Below are 17,838 nucleotides of genomic sequence, written 5' to 3'. Positions count from 1 at the left end.
TGTAATTTTTCTTCATTCCCTAAGAATGAGTAAAATACTTAAAAGGTGTGAAAAGGAAGTGTCCTGGAAAAGGAAGACACTGCAGATTCAGAGAGAGAAAGAAAAGCAATATCGATAAACAGAGGTGGACTGAGTCAAATTCTCACCCGGGAAAATTTATAGTGGCCTCATACTATGGCTTATGGCCAAAATCACACCAGCCTCCAGCCCACCGGGGTTTCCCCGGTAAGGCTTATGGCCAGTCCGCTTCTGTCGATAGAGAAAAAGTATGAAATTGAATTGTGAAACGCTTTGAGTGAAATGAAAGACCATGTGATATTGCACGTGCTATAGCCCTAAATGAGGCAACGCCGAGAATTACAAAAAATGCAGAGAAAATAAAAACAACTTTCATGGCAGGAACAACTCAAAGTGTAATTAAAATCCATTAGATTAAGACACAAAGAATTGGAAGAGATGGAACAGCTGTCATCTGTTTGGATAGAAAATCAAACAAAAAACAAATTTGCTTACTATAGAAGCAAAAGCATTAGCAATATTTTGTTATATAATAGTTGTAATAAAATACGTATTTTATTACGATAATCTGAGCTGTAATTTGTTGCTGGTTTATCCAACATATTTCATATTGCAGTGAGGCATGTAATGAGGTATATTATATTGCTATTTTTGCAGAATATAGGGTCTGTGGCATTTTCAGAAACATGCTGAGGGTGCATGTATGGACATGTAAGGCATCGCTTATTGGTACATTTATTATATTTATGATTGGTTTGGGTGGTAAGAACTTCAGCTATGTTCAGGCTGGAAGCATTATATGCTGTTTTGCTCTGTGTGGTGTGTGTTTTTTGTGAATGTACTGTGTTTCAAAGGGCTATACAGAGTATAAGCCTCGGGGTCAGGTTTAACCTACTCTGCCCATGTAGTATGTTACTAGAATGCAGACAATTCATATAGAAATAGTAAAAGGTCAATCCAAAATAATGCAATGAAATTGCCTTATTTTGGATTGACTTTAAGTAAGTTTTAATTGCTAGTAAGTTGAAATAATTTCTGAGAAATTCAAGGAACATTTACAAAATATAAGCAGATAAAACCTGTAATAGATTCCATACATTTCTTTTTTTGCTATCTGACTGCTGCAATCTGTGGAGACTGCTGGCTAATCTCCCAATGGATAATTGAGACTCTACTGCATTACACTTAAACTTTTTATTTAGATGTATAAAATTCTTATTTGAGATAAAAGCTAAAAAATTTATTGGATTCTTTTAGAGGTAATTTCTTATGATTTTCTCTATAGGCTCTAACCAAGGCAAATGCATTACAGAAAGAAGTAGAAACTTTAAGAGGAGTTGATCCTTACCTTCATTCATTGACACCACCAGCAGAATTAGATTCTTTACCACTTATTAAATTAAAACAGCTACAAGAGCAACTTAGGGAAAATCTCGATAAAGTTGATAAGGTATGTACCCCTAAATTCAGGTTTTTGATTATCTTTCAGTATATAACTAAAAGTGTTTGTAACATTGGCTTGCTTTATTTTAAACTAAACTTTCATGTGATTAGTAATAATTTTACATAATTACACACACACACAGACTAATAGTTTAATGGCAGCCTTATGAAGAGGTGAAATTGATTCTTGCACTGCTTCTTTTAGGACATGCAGCAGCATGGAAAGCATGGTATGGTGAATTATAAGGAGGTGCTGGGATCCTCATGAGACAAGCAGATATATGGGATGTTAAGATTACTAAGCAAGTACAGGTATACATATACTTGTCTTGTACATTAATGCTACGAGCATAGTAAATAAATTGGAATTTGAAGTATTGGTTAAGTCATCAATTGTGGACATCATAGTTGTATCAGAAACATGGTGCTGCTACTTAAGAGCAGATGCAGAATTTGAATACAGGTATAAAATATAGATAGTATAAACCAGAGCTGTAATGCTCAATACAATAAAACATGTACAAAAAAGACTATTTTAACCTTCCTGTGAAAACAGTAATATCTGTCATTATGGAAGTTAATAGCTTAAATAAATTCAAGGAAGAAATGGATAGGATAGCAAATGGGAAGGGGTTTTTTTTTTTTTTTTTTTTGGCTGATGCTGTATAAGCTTGCTTTCTTGCATCATATACCTATGCTAATGATCATGTGCATCCTTCCCTCCCCCCAGGTTGCACATATATCCATATATGTTTTTCTTTTGTAGAAGTGCACGTGTTCACAGCCAATTTGCATTTGTAAGAGCTGAAAAATCAGAATAACTTGTGGGGACTCTACTCACTCCACTTGAGACTGGCTAACTACAGCCTTAATTGAAAAGGACTTTAGTAGAAATTCCTCCAGTCATCAACAGGAATCAAATCCAAACCTTTTCAAATGATTGGCAGATAGCAATGTATCATTCTAACCAAACTGCCATGGAGAACTGTACAGAAAGGACAAGCAGGACAGGAGGTAGTGGGGAAGTTATGTGCTTGGTTAAAAAACATAATCTGAGACAGTACACCCTCTCCTTTACTACTATAACTTCTTCTGTTTCCATCTCGAAAATTGCGTTTCAGGTATTCTGTTTACAGTCTGTCCCCTCTAATCTTACATTCACCCCTTCTCTTGGTTGATAACTCAGTGCTATGTTATCAGCAAATATCATACATCATGACATATTCCCTGAATGTTCTCTGTCAGCTTTTCTAAAATCATTGCAAAAGGTTTTTGGAGAGGCTTATCAATCTCTCCACCTCATGCCTTACTCCAGTAGCTGTACTCTCATAATGTCTTAAATCTATGATGTAGTCCAAGGTAATACTTTCTTCCATAACATTCCCCATAATACTTCCCTTGGAACCTTGTTGTAAGCCTTTTCCAGGTCATTAAAAGCCAAGTGCAGTCCTTTCTCTTTTCTCTTTACTTTTCCATTAATTTTCTTGTACAAATTATTGGTTCTGTAGTTGACCTTCCCAACATAAAGCTAGACTAGTTCCTTGAGATATGTACCTCATCCCTTAACATTTACCTCAGTGACTTGTTCCCATATCTTCATAATATGATGCATCAATTTGATTCCCCAGTTATTTGCATAGTTTTGGTTATCATCCTTATTTTTATATAGTGGAATAAGAAAGCTTCGCCTCCATGCTTCTGTCATTCGTGTAAAATTGTATACAAGATATATCCAACTTTTATCACATTTAGCCCTCTTCAGTAGACCTTGAATCTGTAGTACAGAAACTAGTAAAAATTACCTTGGAAGCACTGAGTTGCACCAGAATGAAAGAGAAAAGAAAAGGGGAGAGGATCGAGGAGGCCTTCGTGCAACTATTAATGAGCTAAATTTACAAAAACTCTCTAGTGCTTAAGAACTCTAACTCTTAACTTCTAGGTGGTAGATGACTCTCATCAACTGGTGCAATACCACCACTTTACTTATTGGAGGCTTGAAGTGGTGGAACCCATGTTTAGTCCCCAGAGCTAAGTTCTGGTCAACCCTTCCCCCATCTCTTCCATCATGCAGTATGACTGATGACTTTTGAGGTTATGATGGACATCATGGCGAGATCCAATCTTCCTTACATTTTGAGGGTACAGCTCTAAAACGGTGTTCGCAGGCCGGCCGCTAGTTAGTACACCGGACCGAACCTATTGGTAACTCTTTAGGAGGCTTCCGGATCAGCTAGTGTATAATCTTGCTACCTCTACTCTGCCAGATAGTGACTGGAGGGAGTCCGAATAGTGTGTATGTGGGGGGGGGGCATTGTCGGGACTACGCTGTGTCAAGGATCTGGGTACATTCTTACTGTGTGTACGCCATATCCAAAAATTTCATTACTTCATACAGCATGTCCTAACCGCTTTTTCTTACTATTGAATACACCATGAATTGTCAAACTAATAGAGTAAGCTTATCTGCAAAAAGATCTAAACCTCCCAAACATTTCCTAGTTCATTTCACAAATATATATGGTCTCAATTCTAATCTCAACGATGTCCATTTCCACTTGCAGTCTGCCAAACCTCATGTACTTTTTCTGACAGAATCTCGGTTGCCCAAATTATTCACTGTATGATTCCTTTCACCTCAAAGATGATACTTGTGCATATGTCTGTTCCGATATTCCCTGTCACAGAATTGGTAATTTGGAATCTCCTCTTTTCAATCTTCTCTGGCTTAAAATCTCTCTACCTCACTGTGTCAAATTCATATGTTGTCTCTACCGTTCTCCCAAATCCACTAATCACTTGGAGCTCTTTGACTTCCTCTCTTTGCAACTTGACCTTCTCCATTCCAACTTTCCTAACAGTGAGGTAATTTTCCTTGGTGATTTTAATGTTCACAACTCCTGGTGGCTTCCATTTTCTAGTCACACCGACCCAGCTGGTCAAGATGCTGAGGCTTTTGCAATTTCTTATGACCTTGCACAGATTGTTCTTTTACCTATAAGAATACTAGAAAATCCTAACCATACAGCCAACACGCTTGATCTTTTTCTCACAAACAACCCTTTGAAGTCTGTGGTCCTTTAGGTACATCAGATCACAACTTGGTGATTGTCTCTTCTCCAATGGAGCCTTTATCTCATGGCTATTCCCAACCTCTCATTGTTTGGCATTATAGGAATGCAGAATGGGATGATGACCTACGAGATTTCTTTTCTTATTTTCCTTGGTCGGACTACTGTTTCAAAACTTCTGATGTCAATGTTTGCTCAGATCATGTCAGTGAAATTATTTTTGTAGGAATGGAATCCTTTATTCCACATTCCACTCTAAAATCTCGTCCTTTATCTAAAGCTTGGTTTTCCAATAAATGTGCTAAGGCTGTTCAAGAGAAGAATGTTGCATATCATAATTGGCTTGTTTCCAATTCTTCAGTTTCGTTTTCTACCTACACCAAAGCTCGCAACATTGTTAATCAGTTATTAATCAGTCCAAACTAGATTTTGAACAGGCTACGAGTAGAAAATTTGCTTCTTGCCCTAATGGTAGCCGAGCATTCTGGTCTCTTGCCAAAGCTATTGGCCACAACTTTTGCCCATCTCTGCTCCCACCTCTGTCAAAACCAGACGGTTCTGTTTTCACTTCAGCCAAGGATAAAGCTGACCTGCTAGCATCCCATTTCTCTTCCACCTCATGTATTAATGATCTTGGTAAAACACCTCCCACCATTTCCAACACGCTTCATTCAATGCCTCCTGTGATCTTCTGCCAAAAGGATATCAGAAGGATTTTGATGAATCTCAATGCTAAGAAAGCTCCAGGTCCTGATGGTATTTCTCCACTTGTTCTCAAAACCTGTGCTCCTGAACTTACTCCTGTTCTTTGCCGCCTTTTTTCACTTTCTTATTCCAAAGGTGTTTTTCCTTCTGCTTGAAAATTCTCTCATATCCAGCCAGTTCCTAAAAAGGGTGACAAGTCCCTCCCATCCAATTATCGTCCCATTGCAATTACTTCTACTTTTTCTAAAGTAATGGAGAAATCAATTAACCGCCAACTCTTAAACAACCTTGAAACCTTCCATCTGATCAACGATCGCCAGTATGGATTTCATCAGTTGTCGATCCACTGGTGATATTCTAACTTAAGTTACCCATTTATGGAAAAATTCAATGGAAAAGTTTGGTGAAACACAAGCAGTTGCTCTTCACATCTCAAAGGCTTTTGATCACGTTTGGCATAAAGGTCTTCTAAACAAGCTTCCATCTGATGGCTTGCCAACGGTTTTTTATAATTGGTTATCCAGTTTTCTCTGTAATCGCTCACTGAGAGTAATGGTAGATGGCTCTCTATCTTCTAACTTCTCCACTAATGCTGGTGTCTCCCCTCCCCCAAGGTTCAGTTCTTTCCACCACTCTTTTCCTCTTGTATATTAATGACTTTCCATTGACTGGAAATCCTATCCATAGTTTTACCGATGATAGCACATTGCATTCCACTTTCCATTTTGAGAAACCTTGTCCTGCTCAATCAGCTTCAACTTCTCGAAAATCTGCTACCAATTCCTTAAATGCCAATCTCCAGGTAAATCTCCAGTGGGGCAAAGACAACTTAGTTGATTTCAGTCCTTCTAAAACTCAGTCTTGTCTTATATCTCGCAAATAGGATTCTTCTGCTCCTATGCTTATCTTTAGTGACACTCTGATTTCTAGGCAAAATGATATATCTCTTTTGGGGTTTACCCTGACTTCTAATCTCTCTTGGCACAAGCACATTACAAATATTGCTTCCTCTGCATCTAAAAAACTTGGTTTTCTCTTTCGCTCTCGGCGTTACTTTTCTTCCAAACAGCTGCTCACTCTGTATAAATCGCAAATCCGCCCTGCCATGGAATATTGTTCCCACATTTGGGGTGGTGCCCCCAAAACCTCTCTCAGGCTTCTTGATTCCATTCAGAAGAGGGCAGTTAGGTTAATTAATGATTCATCTCTAACAGAGTCTCTCCACTCGCTTTCTCATAGACGCACTGTTTCTGGTGCATGCCTTTTCTACAGATACTTCCATGGGCACTGTTCTTCTGAATTGGCTTCTATTATTCCCGCTCTCTTTCAAAACAGTCCTGAAAGAAAAGTTTCTTATATCCAGTCTACTACTATCCTTACTTCCTTAATTTAAGTGCAGGTCCTCTAGTTTGTTACCATCTGCAAAAGAAAAAAATGCCCATTATTCTACTCAAACCTTTCAATGCCTTAAATACCTCAGTCAAGTACCCTATTCACATTTGCTCTTAGGGCTGTAATCTATGAAGCTGAGGTCAGTTTCTCTGCTGTGCTTTTCCAGAAGATCTTTATCCTTTTTGAAATGGTGTCTAAAAACTTGTATGCAGTACTCAAAGCATAGCCTGACCAATGCTTTATACCTTTTTCTAGTGACAACAGTCGACATCTTTACACACTATGAAAGGTCTGGATTTGCATCCTGTCAAGAAGAGAGGAATTTTCATTGGGTTTTTTTTTTTTTTTTTTTTCACATTGTGACTTGAGTTAATTTGTGAGTAGGGATTGCATGATTTTTCTCCTTGAAAGCTCAGAATTTTTATCTGGAAAAACTGACTATAATACACAGTTTAATATCATTATACACAGGCACCTCATGGCTTAGCTGCCTTGCAACTAATTCTGAAAGGATAAATGATTTCTTTGTATAATGGAACAATTATATCTTCATAGACTCTAAAAATCGCTCTATATCTTAGACAAAACAGATATATTTTATTTATTTATTTTATTTTTTTTTTTTTTTGTGCTGCCATGGCAACACCTTCCCCTGCACTTTCAAAAGAACTTTGCATCAGATTATGCTATTTCTTCTGAGTTTTTCATCATAACCTTGGCTTGTTATTTCCTTAGTAATAAGATAATCAGGAATTGCCAATAACCAAATGTAGAACCTTACATTTACCATAACTGTGCTCAAACTGCCGTTTTTCAGACCAACTAATTTCTCCTCAGATCTGCAGAAATTTGAAAAATTGTTTGTCTAAATAACTAAACTCCGCACCTTAAAAAAAGGGGCATAAATTCGAATTCAGGAAAGACAGTTGTAGAATAAATATGCGGAAATTTGTCTTTAGCCAGCGGGTGGTTGAAGGCCGGAACAAATTTCCATCTGCCAACTCAGGTGTGAGCAGGGGTAAAGGTGTGGCACCCACACCACATGGAGGAATACCGCCCCTCTATGTTACCAGGCAGTACTAGGTGGTAGATGACTCTCATCAACCAGTGCAATACCACCACTTTGCTTATTGGAGGCTTGAAGTGGTGGAACCAGTGTTTAGTCTCTAGAGCTAAGTTCAGGTCAACCCTTCCCTATCTCTTCCATCATGCAGTATGATTGATGACTTTTGAGGTTATGATGAACATCGTGGTGAGATCCAATATTCCTTACATTTCGAGGGTACAACTCTAAAACGGTGTTCCCAGGCCGGCCGCTAGTTAGTACACTGGACCAAACCTATTGGTAACTCTCTAGGAGGCTTCCGGATCAGCTAGTGTATAATCTTGCTACCTCTACTCTGCCAGATAGTGACTGGAGGGAGTCCTAGTAGTGTTTATGCGGGGAGCATTGTCGAGGCCACGTTATGTCAAGGATCTGGGTATATTCTTACCATGTGTATGCCATATCCAAAAATTTCATTACTTCATACACCATGAATTGTCAGACTAATAGAGCAAGCTTATCTGCGAAAAGATCTAAACCTCCCAAGCACCTCCTAATTCATTTCACAAATATACTGGTCTCAGTTCTAATCTTAACGATGTCCATTTCCACTTGCAGTCTGCCAAACCCCATGTACTTTTTCTGACAGAATCTCAGATGCCCAAATTATTCGCTGTATGATTCGTTTTGCCTCAAAGGTGGTACTTGTGCATATGTCCATTCTGATATTCCCTGTCAGAGACTTAGCAATTTGGAATCTCCTCTCTTTGATCTTCTCTGGCTTAAAATCTCTCTACCTCATTGTATCAAATTCATCTGTTGTCTCTACCGTTCTCCCAATTCCACTAATCACTTGGAGCTCTTTGACTTCCTCTCTTTGAAACTTGACTTTCTCCAGTCCAACTTTCCTAACAGTGAGGTAATTTTCCTTGGTGATTTTAATTTTCACAACTCCAGCTGGCTTCCATTTTCTAGTCACACCGACCCAGCTGGTCGAGATGCTGAGGCTTTTGCAATTACTAATGACCTTGCACAGATTGTTCATTTACCTACAAGAATACCGGACAATCCTAATCATACAACCAATATGCTTGATCTTTTTCTCACAAACAACCCTTCTAAGTACACAGTCGAAGTGAACTCCTTTAGGCACTTCAGATCACAACTTGGTGATTGTCTTTTCTCCAATGGAACCTTTATCTCACGGCTATTCCCAACCTCGTGTTGTTTGGCATTACAGGAATGCAAAATGGGATGACCTGCGAGACTTCTATTCTTCTTTTCCTTGGTCGGATTACTGTTTCAAAACTTCTGATGTCAACGTTTGCTCAGATTGTGTAGTGAAATTATTCTTGCAGGAATGGAATCCTTTATCCCACACTCCACTTTAAAATCTCCTCCTTTATTTAAACCTTGGTTTTACAATAAATGTGCTAAGGCTGTTCGAGAGAAGAATGTTGCATATTGTAATTGGCTTGTTTCTGATTCTTCAGTTTCATTTTCTGCGTACACCAAAGCTCGCAACAATTATAAAGCAGTTATTAATCAGTCCAAACTAGAGTTTGAACAGGCTAAGAGTAGAAAATTTTCTTCGTGCCCTAATGGTAGCAGAGTATTCTGGTCTCTTGCCAAAGCTATTGGCTGCAACTTTTGTCCATCTCTGCTCCCACCTCTGTCAAAACCAGATGGTGTTGTCACTTCAGCCAAGGATAAAGCTGACCTGCTAGCATCCCATTTTTCTTCCAACTCATGTATTAATGATCTTGATAAAACACCTCCCACCATTCCCAACACGATCCATTCGGTGCCTCCTGTGGTCTTCCGTCAAAAGGATGTCTGAAAGGTTTTGACGAATCTTGATGATAAGAAAGCTCCAGGTCCCGATAGTATTTCTCTACTTGTTCTCAAAACCTGTGCTCCTGAACTTACTCCTATTCTTTACCGCCTTTTTTCACTTTCTTATTCCAAAAGTGTTTTTCCTTCTGCTTTTGAAATTTGTTCATATCCAGCCAGTTCCTAAAAAGGGTGACAAAACCTTCCCATCCATTTATCGTCCCATTGCAATTAATTCCACTCTTTCTAAAGTAATGGAGAAATCAATTAACCGCCAACTCTTAAACTACCTAGAAACCTTCCGTCTGATCAACGATTGCCAGTATGGATTCCATCAGTGTCGATCCACTGGTGATATTCTGGCTTATGTTACTCATTAATGGACTAATTCAATGGAGAGGTTTGGTGAAACACAAGTAGTTACTCTTGACATCTCAAAGGCTTTCGATCATGTTTGGCATAAAGGTCTTCTAAACAAGCTTCCATTTTATGGTTTGCCAACTGTTTTTAGTAATCGGTTATCCAGTTTTCTCTCTGATCGCTCACTGAGGGTAATGGTAGATGGCTCTCTGTCTTCTAACTTCTCCACTAATGCCGGTGTCCCCCAAGGTTCAGTTATTTCCCCCACTCTTTTCCTCTTGTATATTAATGACCTTCTTCCGTTGACTGGAAATCCTATCCATAGTTTTGCCGATGATAGTACATTGCGTTCCACTTTCCATTTTGAGAAACCTTGTCCTGCTCAATCAGCTTCAACTTCTCGAAAATCTGCTACCAATTCCTTAAATGCCGATCTTCAGGTAATTCTCCAGTGGGGCAAAGACAACTTAGTTGATTTCACCCCTTCTAAAACTCACTCTTGTCTTATATCTCGCAAAAAGGATTCTTCTGCTCCTATGCTTATCTTTAGTGACACTCCGATTTCTAGCAAAATGATATATCTCTTTTGGGGATTACCTTGACTTCTAATCTCTCTTGGTACAAGTACATTACAAATATTGCTTCCTCTGCATCTAAAAAACTGGGTTTTCTCTTTCGCTCTCAGCGTTACTTTTCTTCCAAACAGCTGCTCACTCTGTATAAATCGCAAATCCGCCCTGCCATGGAATATTGTTCCCACATCTGGGGTGGTGCCCCCAAAACCTCTCTCAGGCTTCGTGATTCCATTCAGAAGAGGGCAGTTAGGTTAATTAATGATTCATTTCTAACAGAGTCTCTCCACTCGCAGTCTCATAGACGTACTGTTTCTGCTGCATGCCTCTTCTACAGATACTTCCATGGGTACTGTTCTTCTGAATTGGCTTCTGTGATTCCCGCTCTCTCTCTTTCAAAACAGTCCAAACACATACCGCCACCAGCCAACATCCATTTACTGTCCAACTCTAATCTCACAGAACAACTTTTCATCTTCCTCGTTTATTCATTCAACTGCCATTTTCTGGAACAACCTTCCTTCATACGTATTTCATGAAAATTACAGTCTACAGAAGTTCAAGTCCAATGTCAACAAATATCTTCTTTCGTCTTCTTAACCTCCAACCCAAGCACGGTACTAAGTACTATAGGTTCTGGGCACCTCCTTAGCCAGGTGGGAAGGCGCAGCAGTGCACAGCACACACTTCTCGATTAGACCGGGGTTCGAGTCCGTCACCACCAAATACGGCAGATGTAGAAATGTCAGGAAATGACCACCGCATATCCCGAAGCAATATGGCCTTAGTTGCTAATGCTCCTAATAACCAAATAACAACAACAACTATAGGTTCTAATACCTCTCATGTTTGGGGTTTACATAAAAAAAAAAAAAAACACTCTTCAAATGTTATGTTTGTTTCTGTTGTCATTATGAACTTTCACTTTTGTTGTGACCACAGAACATTTCATTGTGGTTTTTTTTAACAAGGCTATAATATAATGCCATTCAGTAATTATTCTGTTATTCTTGTTAATCTAAATCATCATATGTGTTTACAAATTGTTTATACCACAGTTGCCTGAATTTTTTTGTCTCTGAGACAAATGGTATAAATTACTCAGATAATTACTGTTTACACGGATTTTGACCCCCCTCCCCTTGTTTTTTATAGTAAATGGCGAGTACGGACAATAAAACCTTTTCAGTCTACAGACATTACCTGAAACATTTACCTCCAATAGCTTTTACTTTGCATGACCATAATGTGTAATTTTATTTTGGGAGCAATTTAGTATTGCCCAAAGAGTACCACAGGGCTTGTCTTTTGTTGTTTGGGGTTTTTTTTAGTACTGTCTGTCATGACAGCTAGGACAGAGGTTTGGTTTTTTTTTTTTTTTTTTTAGGAGCATTAGCAACTAAGGCCATATTGCTCCGGGATATGCGGTGGTCATTCCCTGACCTTTCCGCATCCTCCGTATTTGGTGGTGATGGGCTCGAACCCCGGTCTAATCAAGAAGCGTGTGCTACGCACTGCTGCTGCTCCTTCCCACCTGGCTACGGAGGCGCCTTAGGACAGAGGATCTTGCAATTAATCATTTTGACAATGAATTCAGTTGTTAACTATATTTTGCAGTCACACGAGTCTGAACTACTCAGACATAGTCAAGCACTCTCGTGCTTACCTACATGTCACAGTATAAGCCCAAAAGATACAATGAAACCAAACTCTTGCTGCTTCGGCCAAAAAAAAATTGCTTATACCTACACTTATTATACTTCTCCAACCACCAGAAAATGCCAGTCCAGCTACCACTTAAAGTTTGCCATACTATCAACCTCTACTACCCAGGGAGGCAGTTTATTCCAGTAATGTACAACACACCGGCCACACTGACTTTCTGAGGACCAGTGCCCCACTAGTTTTGATATTAATTTTATATTGTAAGGTTATTTTCAAAAAAGAAATTTTATTTGGTATCTTTTAACAATATTGCAAACTCTTCAATTTTCACGCTTCTTCACTTTAACTTTTTTCTCTTTCTTTTTTTCTATAATCTATTTACAAGATGGTCGTTTTAATCTGCAAACAAGAAAAAAATTATATATAAGCTTATCAGATAAACAGTGAGTACATTTTTACATTGTTGAATATAACATGCAGTTGTGTTAAATTAGGCTAAATTAGATTGCAAATACCATAACTAAGACAAGAACATAAATCCCAAACTGGTATCTCCCAAAATTATACATGAAATTGTGGACACGTCTATAACTGAGTGGCAAATTAGAAAGTAATTATTTCTAAAATCTCACATATATTTGATCATCACTGTGCTGCAATATCTGGCAGTCCATTAATTTTCATTTCTGGAAAAAAAAAGAAGTTGATTTTTTTGAATTTTGCTTATTGTTAATGATTAAATTCTTATTAAATGTGATTTTTATTTTTTAATGAAAAATTTAAAAATGTAGTTCTCACACTTATTACTGTCAGTGAAACAAACCTTTTATTAATTCTCCTGAGAATAAAAAAAAAAACCTTAAATATAAAATGTAAACATGAAACTATTATTAGTCACTTCTATTTTTTAAAGTCAACAATAATAACAAAAAAGCATTCTGGTGCTATTTATGACATGGGAAAGTTGTTAACTATGTGGATGGAAGACCAAATGCAAAAGCACATTCCACTAAGCTTAATGAAAATTCAGACAAAAGCAAGAAGTGTTTTTGAAGACATAATCAAAATATCCAGTGGTTCTCTATCTTTTGTAGCAAGTAATGGTTGTGTTGCTATATTTAAGTACCATGCAGTTTTCATGTTAAGTATCTGGAGAAACTGCTAGGCAATACTGAAGCAGCTGAGAAATATCCTGAGTGGCTAAAACAAATAATTAGTGAGTGGTCCTTACTTTACCTCAACAAGTGTTTAATGTAGGCAAGACTGGATTGTTTTTGGGAAAATATGCCATATTGCACATATATTTCTAAAGAGGAAAAAACGATGCAAGGACACAAAGCTTCAAAGGCCAGACTAACTCTTTTGCTTGGTGGTAATACTTCTGGTTGCTGTAATCTTAAGCTGCTGTTAGTATAACATTCAAAAAAACCCATGTGCTTTGAAAGGCATCAGTAAAGCAACTCTTTCCATGTATTATCATTCAAACCCAAAAGCATGGGTTACTATTGCTCTTTTTGAAGGCTGGTTTATTAACTGGTTTTGTGCCTGATATTGAGAAATATTGTTGAGTAACTGACATTCCATTCAAGATTTTTCTCATTGTTGATAATGCTCCTATTCATTCTGCACATTTAGATGATTTTCATTCAAACATAAAAGTACTCTACCTTCCACCCAACAATACTTCACTCATCCAGCCTGTAGACCAGGGGATGATTGCCAACTTCAAAACTTAGTCTGTATCTGCCAATGGCACAGGCATTGGCAGATACAGACAAAGATCCTGATTTAACAGTCTGAGATTTTTGGAAGGCCTATAATATTTATCAAGCTATACAAAACATTGCACAAGCATGGGAAGAGATTACACAAAATTGTATGAATTCAGTTTGGAAAAAAATTTCTTCACAATTTGTGCATGGTTTTTGGTAAGAATGAAACTTTCAAAGACTTGATTGAAAAAATAATGAAGCTTGCTGAACAACTAAAATTAGAAGTTGTTGAACATGATATCAAAGAAGTGATTGACTCACTAGGGGATGAACGTGGTATCGAAGAAGTTATTGACTCACAAAGGGATGAACTATCAAATGAAGAACTTGTTGAATTAGAAGCAGCAAAAGTTGCTAAAGCTTGAGGCTTCGGAACCATAAGAACTGAGTCATTTCATTACAAAAGAGATGACAATCATGTTCTCGTGAGATTTCAGCAGGATTGTCACGATTGGAGAAGATGGGTCATAATGCCTCACGGTTCTTAAAGGTCCAAAGAGAAATAGATAACTCTTTAGCCTGTTATTGAGAGATTTATGAAGAGAAGAAAGATGTCATATCTTGATAATTTCATAAGGAAGATCGAACAGCCAAATTAAACTTTTTTTATTTTGCTATTTTCTCATACTATTTATACTGTATTATATTATTTTGCATTAATGATTACATATTAAACTCCAATTTGTGTGCATCCTGTAAATGAAACTAACAGAAATAACATTTAAAACATGTTAATGTACTACTGTAACACCTACTGTAAACATATAAGGAATAGGGTTTGATTAATGGTTGGTGGTGGGTTAAATCTGACATGTAAAATTCAAATTATTGAAGGATTGCAAAATGTAACTGTTATGCACGCCAGGGTCTGTCTGCAATTTCAAACATAAATGGAATGGTAGCTAACTTAGTCTAGGTAATAATAGTAGCACGAACAGTTCAATCTCATCTGGCAGGTGTTTTGCATAATTAGTCTGTATAAACAATAACTTGTGACTTCCAAAATTATTTGAGTAAACTGTGTGCATATTTAAGAAGGTAGAAAGAGCAGCAGCAGCCACTAACGTTGCACCAGGGATTTATGTAGTACATATTTTGCTGATGGAACTGTTGGACAAGGTGCTACCACTGTCCAATTAAGATAAAATATAATAAAATATTATATAAAATTGTATTGCATCAAAATATATCAATTATAACCATTTAGAAATCTGAAATCTGTACACTAACTGGCAGAGATTTTAAAGTTAAAAATTGAATTTGATAACATTACGGCAGTTTCAAGGTCATTTATAAACAGAATTCTGAATGACAGTCCAAATTGACATTGCAGTATGCAAAGACCTCTTTGGATAACCACAACCTCCTTTAAAAACACACACAAATAAAAATGACACCAAATTTAGTGATAATATAAATACTTTTTATTCATTAATAAATATTTTGTTAGTTACAATATGATACACAGCATCATAGAAGTCACCGGATTTTAATCTGTACAGATATACCAAGTACCTTACCAAAAAACTTTCTAAACATTTATATTATGAAGTAAGTGGAAGGATTCTTAAATTTGGTTTAGTTATTCATTTATGATAATTAAGCTTCTGAAATATTTAATATAGGATGTAATATTTTGTGTTTCAGGTGGTTTATCATCAAACAGCTACCAAATGCATGGTTTGTGAAGAACAGAATCGCAGTGTAGCTCTGGTGCCATGCAACCATTATGTTCTTTGCGCACAATGTGCTCCCCACCAGACGAACTGTCCTTACTGCCATGCTGAAATAACATCTCGGTCAAATATAAATGTAAAATTATAAAACTAGCCAACTTTAGGTTTCCTGGACCTAGTTCAGAGTACTCTTTCGTTGGAAATTATGGACTTTGATGTGAAATGGTAACCATCTTCTAATTGTCACCTTCAATACTCTAGTGCTCATGCCTGAACGTGGTGAACTTCATATTTCCAGGGTACATCACTCCTGAAGGCATTATTTTATCTTTGAATGAAATAGATTTCATTACTACATCAAATATTTCTTAGAATGGAATGTACTTATTTGAATCACAAGAAAAATTTTATATATATATTGTTATAAACTTTAAAAAAGAAAAAAACAAATTCCTCTGTTACATAATGGATTGCAGAATATGACAGCTCCCTATAGCTTGTATCATCTAGTATTCACTAGCATTTTTGGCAGATTTTGAAAGTCTAGATCAGTTGTTTTATCTTTGTATAAAATAAAAACATTCAAAATTTAAATAACTATATATGTAAATAAATATATGCAGATTTTAAATTGCAATATTAGAATATTTGAGCAGAAAATAATTGTATATTAAAAGGGTGTGTGCACAAGAGGTTGTAAATCATTGGCTGCGAATGACGAATGCTGAAATGTGTGAGGAGGATGGAACACCAGTGATTTTTTTTTTTTTTTTTTTTTTTTCACTTTACATGAACTTCAGTTCAAAAATTGTAAATTGGCTTGATGAAGAGAGGATGGATAAAGGATTCATGTGCAAGATGTCAGATATAGTCCCAGTGATTGGAATTTTTTAGAGTGAACATTAACAACATTGTACATATTTTTCCATGCTACATAAATTTAGTAGGTTTAAAAAATTTTGTTTGTATATTCTTTCTCTTCAAATTAAAGATCCCCCCCTCCCTCCCTCACCCTGTTTATTCAGTGTCATTGTCATTGTTTGTGCATGTTTTTTTTCCCTAAGCATCAAGCACTTTAAGTCTAGAAACTGTTTAGAGACTGTTTACATGTTAAAAGTGGGTTTCTACCCCAAAGCACAAATTGTATTTTCTCTTTGATGGACTGTAGTGAAATGAAAAAAAAAAAAAAAAAAAAATGGAAAAAAAAATGAAAAATAAAAAATGTTTGATATATTTGCTGTACCACTCCAGTGATGTTTTACTACTGATGATGATGATAAAGCTGCTCACAAATTAAAGAATAGACTTGAACTTTTTCTACAATTGTTGAATACAGTACAAAGCAAAGTGGTCATTTTATGATTGCTTTTAGTTTGCTGGAGGGTACTTACTGACTTTATTCTTCATTATAAAAATAAGTTCATTGTTGGTCTTGTGGCTTAAGGGGACCAGCTTATTTTTTAAAAATTCTTATAAGCACTTTAGTTCACTTTGAGTGAATAATAAAAAAAAGTCAGTTTTTGTGTACTGAAAACTATGTATATATTTTAATTTATTTTAAATGTAGAAAATTTCATCATTTCGATAGATCCCTTATCATATTTTGGATTTATCATGACATAACCAAATTTCATGTATTTTTCATATATTTCAAAATTTCATGTAGTTTATAATTTCATTAATATGTTTGTTTTTGCAATATGCAAGTTGTTAGACATGGGAATTGTGCATGTGTATTATGTGCCTGCTGCATGCTTTTGCATTTTAAAATAAGAATCTTCATTTAAAAAAAATTTAAGCCTTAAAAACTACAAAAATGGATGTCATTTCATATATATAATTGTTCCAGAAAATGAGATTGTTTTGAGATTTTTGAAATTTTATTATCAAGTTCCTCTTATGATAGTGACCATAATGTTGCTAGAGATTAATTGTAAATGGTATTCTATGAAATAAATGTGGTACTTTTAAAATTCTCTATAAGATAATGCAAGTTAAATAACCTCGTGGGAGGAAAAAAAAAAGGGGGGGGGTGAACAATTGTTTCCACCTTTTTTTTTTTTTTTTTTTTTTTTTTTTTGTGTAATATGATCAGAAAATATCTGTTCAAAGGCAAGTTTCTGTTTATTATGCTTATGTTTTAACCTGTGTTATTTTAAATATATTAAGAAGGGGAGGGATTTTGTTTTTACTGGTTTGTGAAAAATTAGTTAACAAATCTGACATTAGTTTTTATATAGGAAATGGGAGATCTTAAAGCAGTTCGCCACTCATTAAATATTATCACTT

The 17,838-nt window shown here is 36.3% G+C and overlaps 1 protein-coding gene across 4 annotated transcripts in view; it reads left to right on the top strand.

The window, feature by feature from the left end:
• The window catches only part of unk (RING finger protein unk), a 308,416-nt gene extending 292,573 nt beyond the window's left edge, over window positions 1-15,843 (top strand). For all 4 annotated transcript variants that reach the window (XM_090375033.1, XM_090375034.1, XM_090375032.1 and 1 more), the window contains 2 exons: window positions 1,304-1,468; window positions 15,521-15,843. In XM_090375033.1, the coding sequence (XP_090231159.1) occupies window positions 1,304-1,468; window positions 15,521-15,697 (342 nt within the window). In that variant the 3' untranslated portion in view covers window positions 15,698-15,843. The remainder of the gene's footprint in view (window positions 1-1,303; window positions 1,469-15,520) is intronic.
• Window positions 15,844-17,838: the final 1,995 nt, after the last annotated feature.

This window comes from Mastigoproctus giganteus, chromosome 6 (genome assembly GCF_048544385.1).
Source record: "Mastigoproctus giganteus isolate SK-2022 chromosome 6, ASM4854438v1, whole genome shotgun sequence".
NCBI lineage: Eukaryota > Metazoa > Arthropoda > Arachnida > Uropygi > Thelyphonidae > Mastigoproctus > Mastigoproctus giganteus.
Note: the sequence above shows the minus strand (reverse complement) of the source record. Positions and strands in the feature narration are given on the sequence as shown.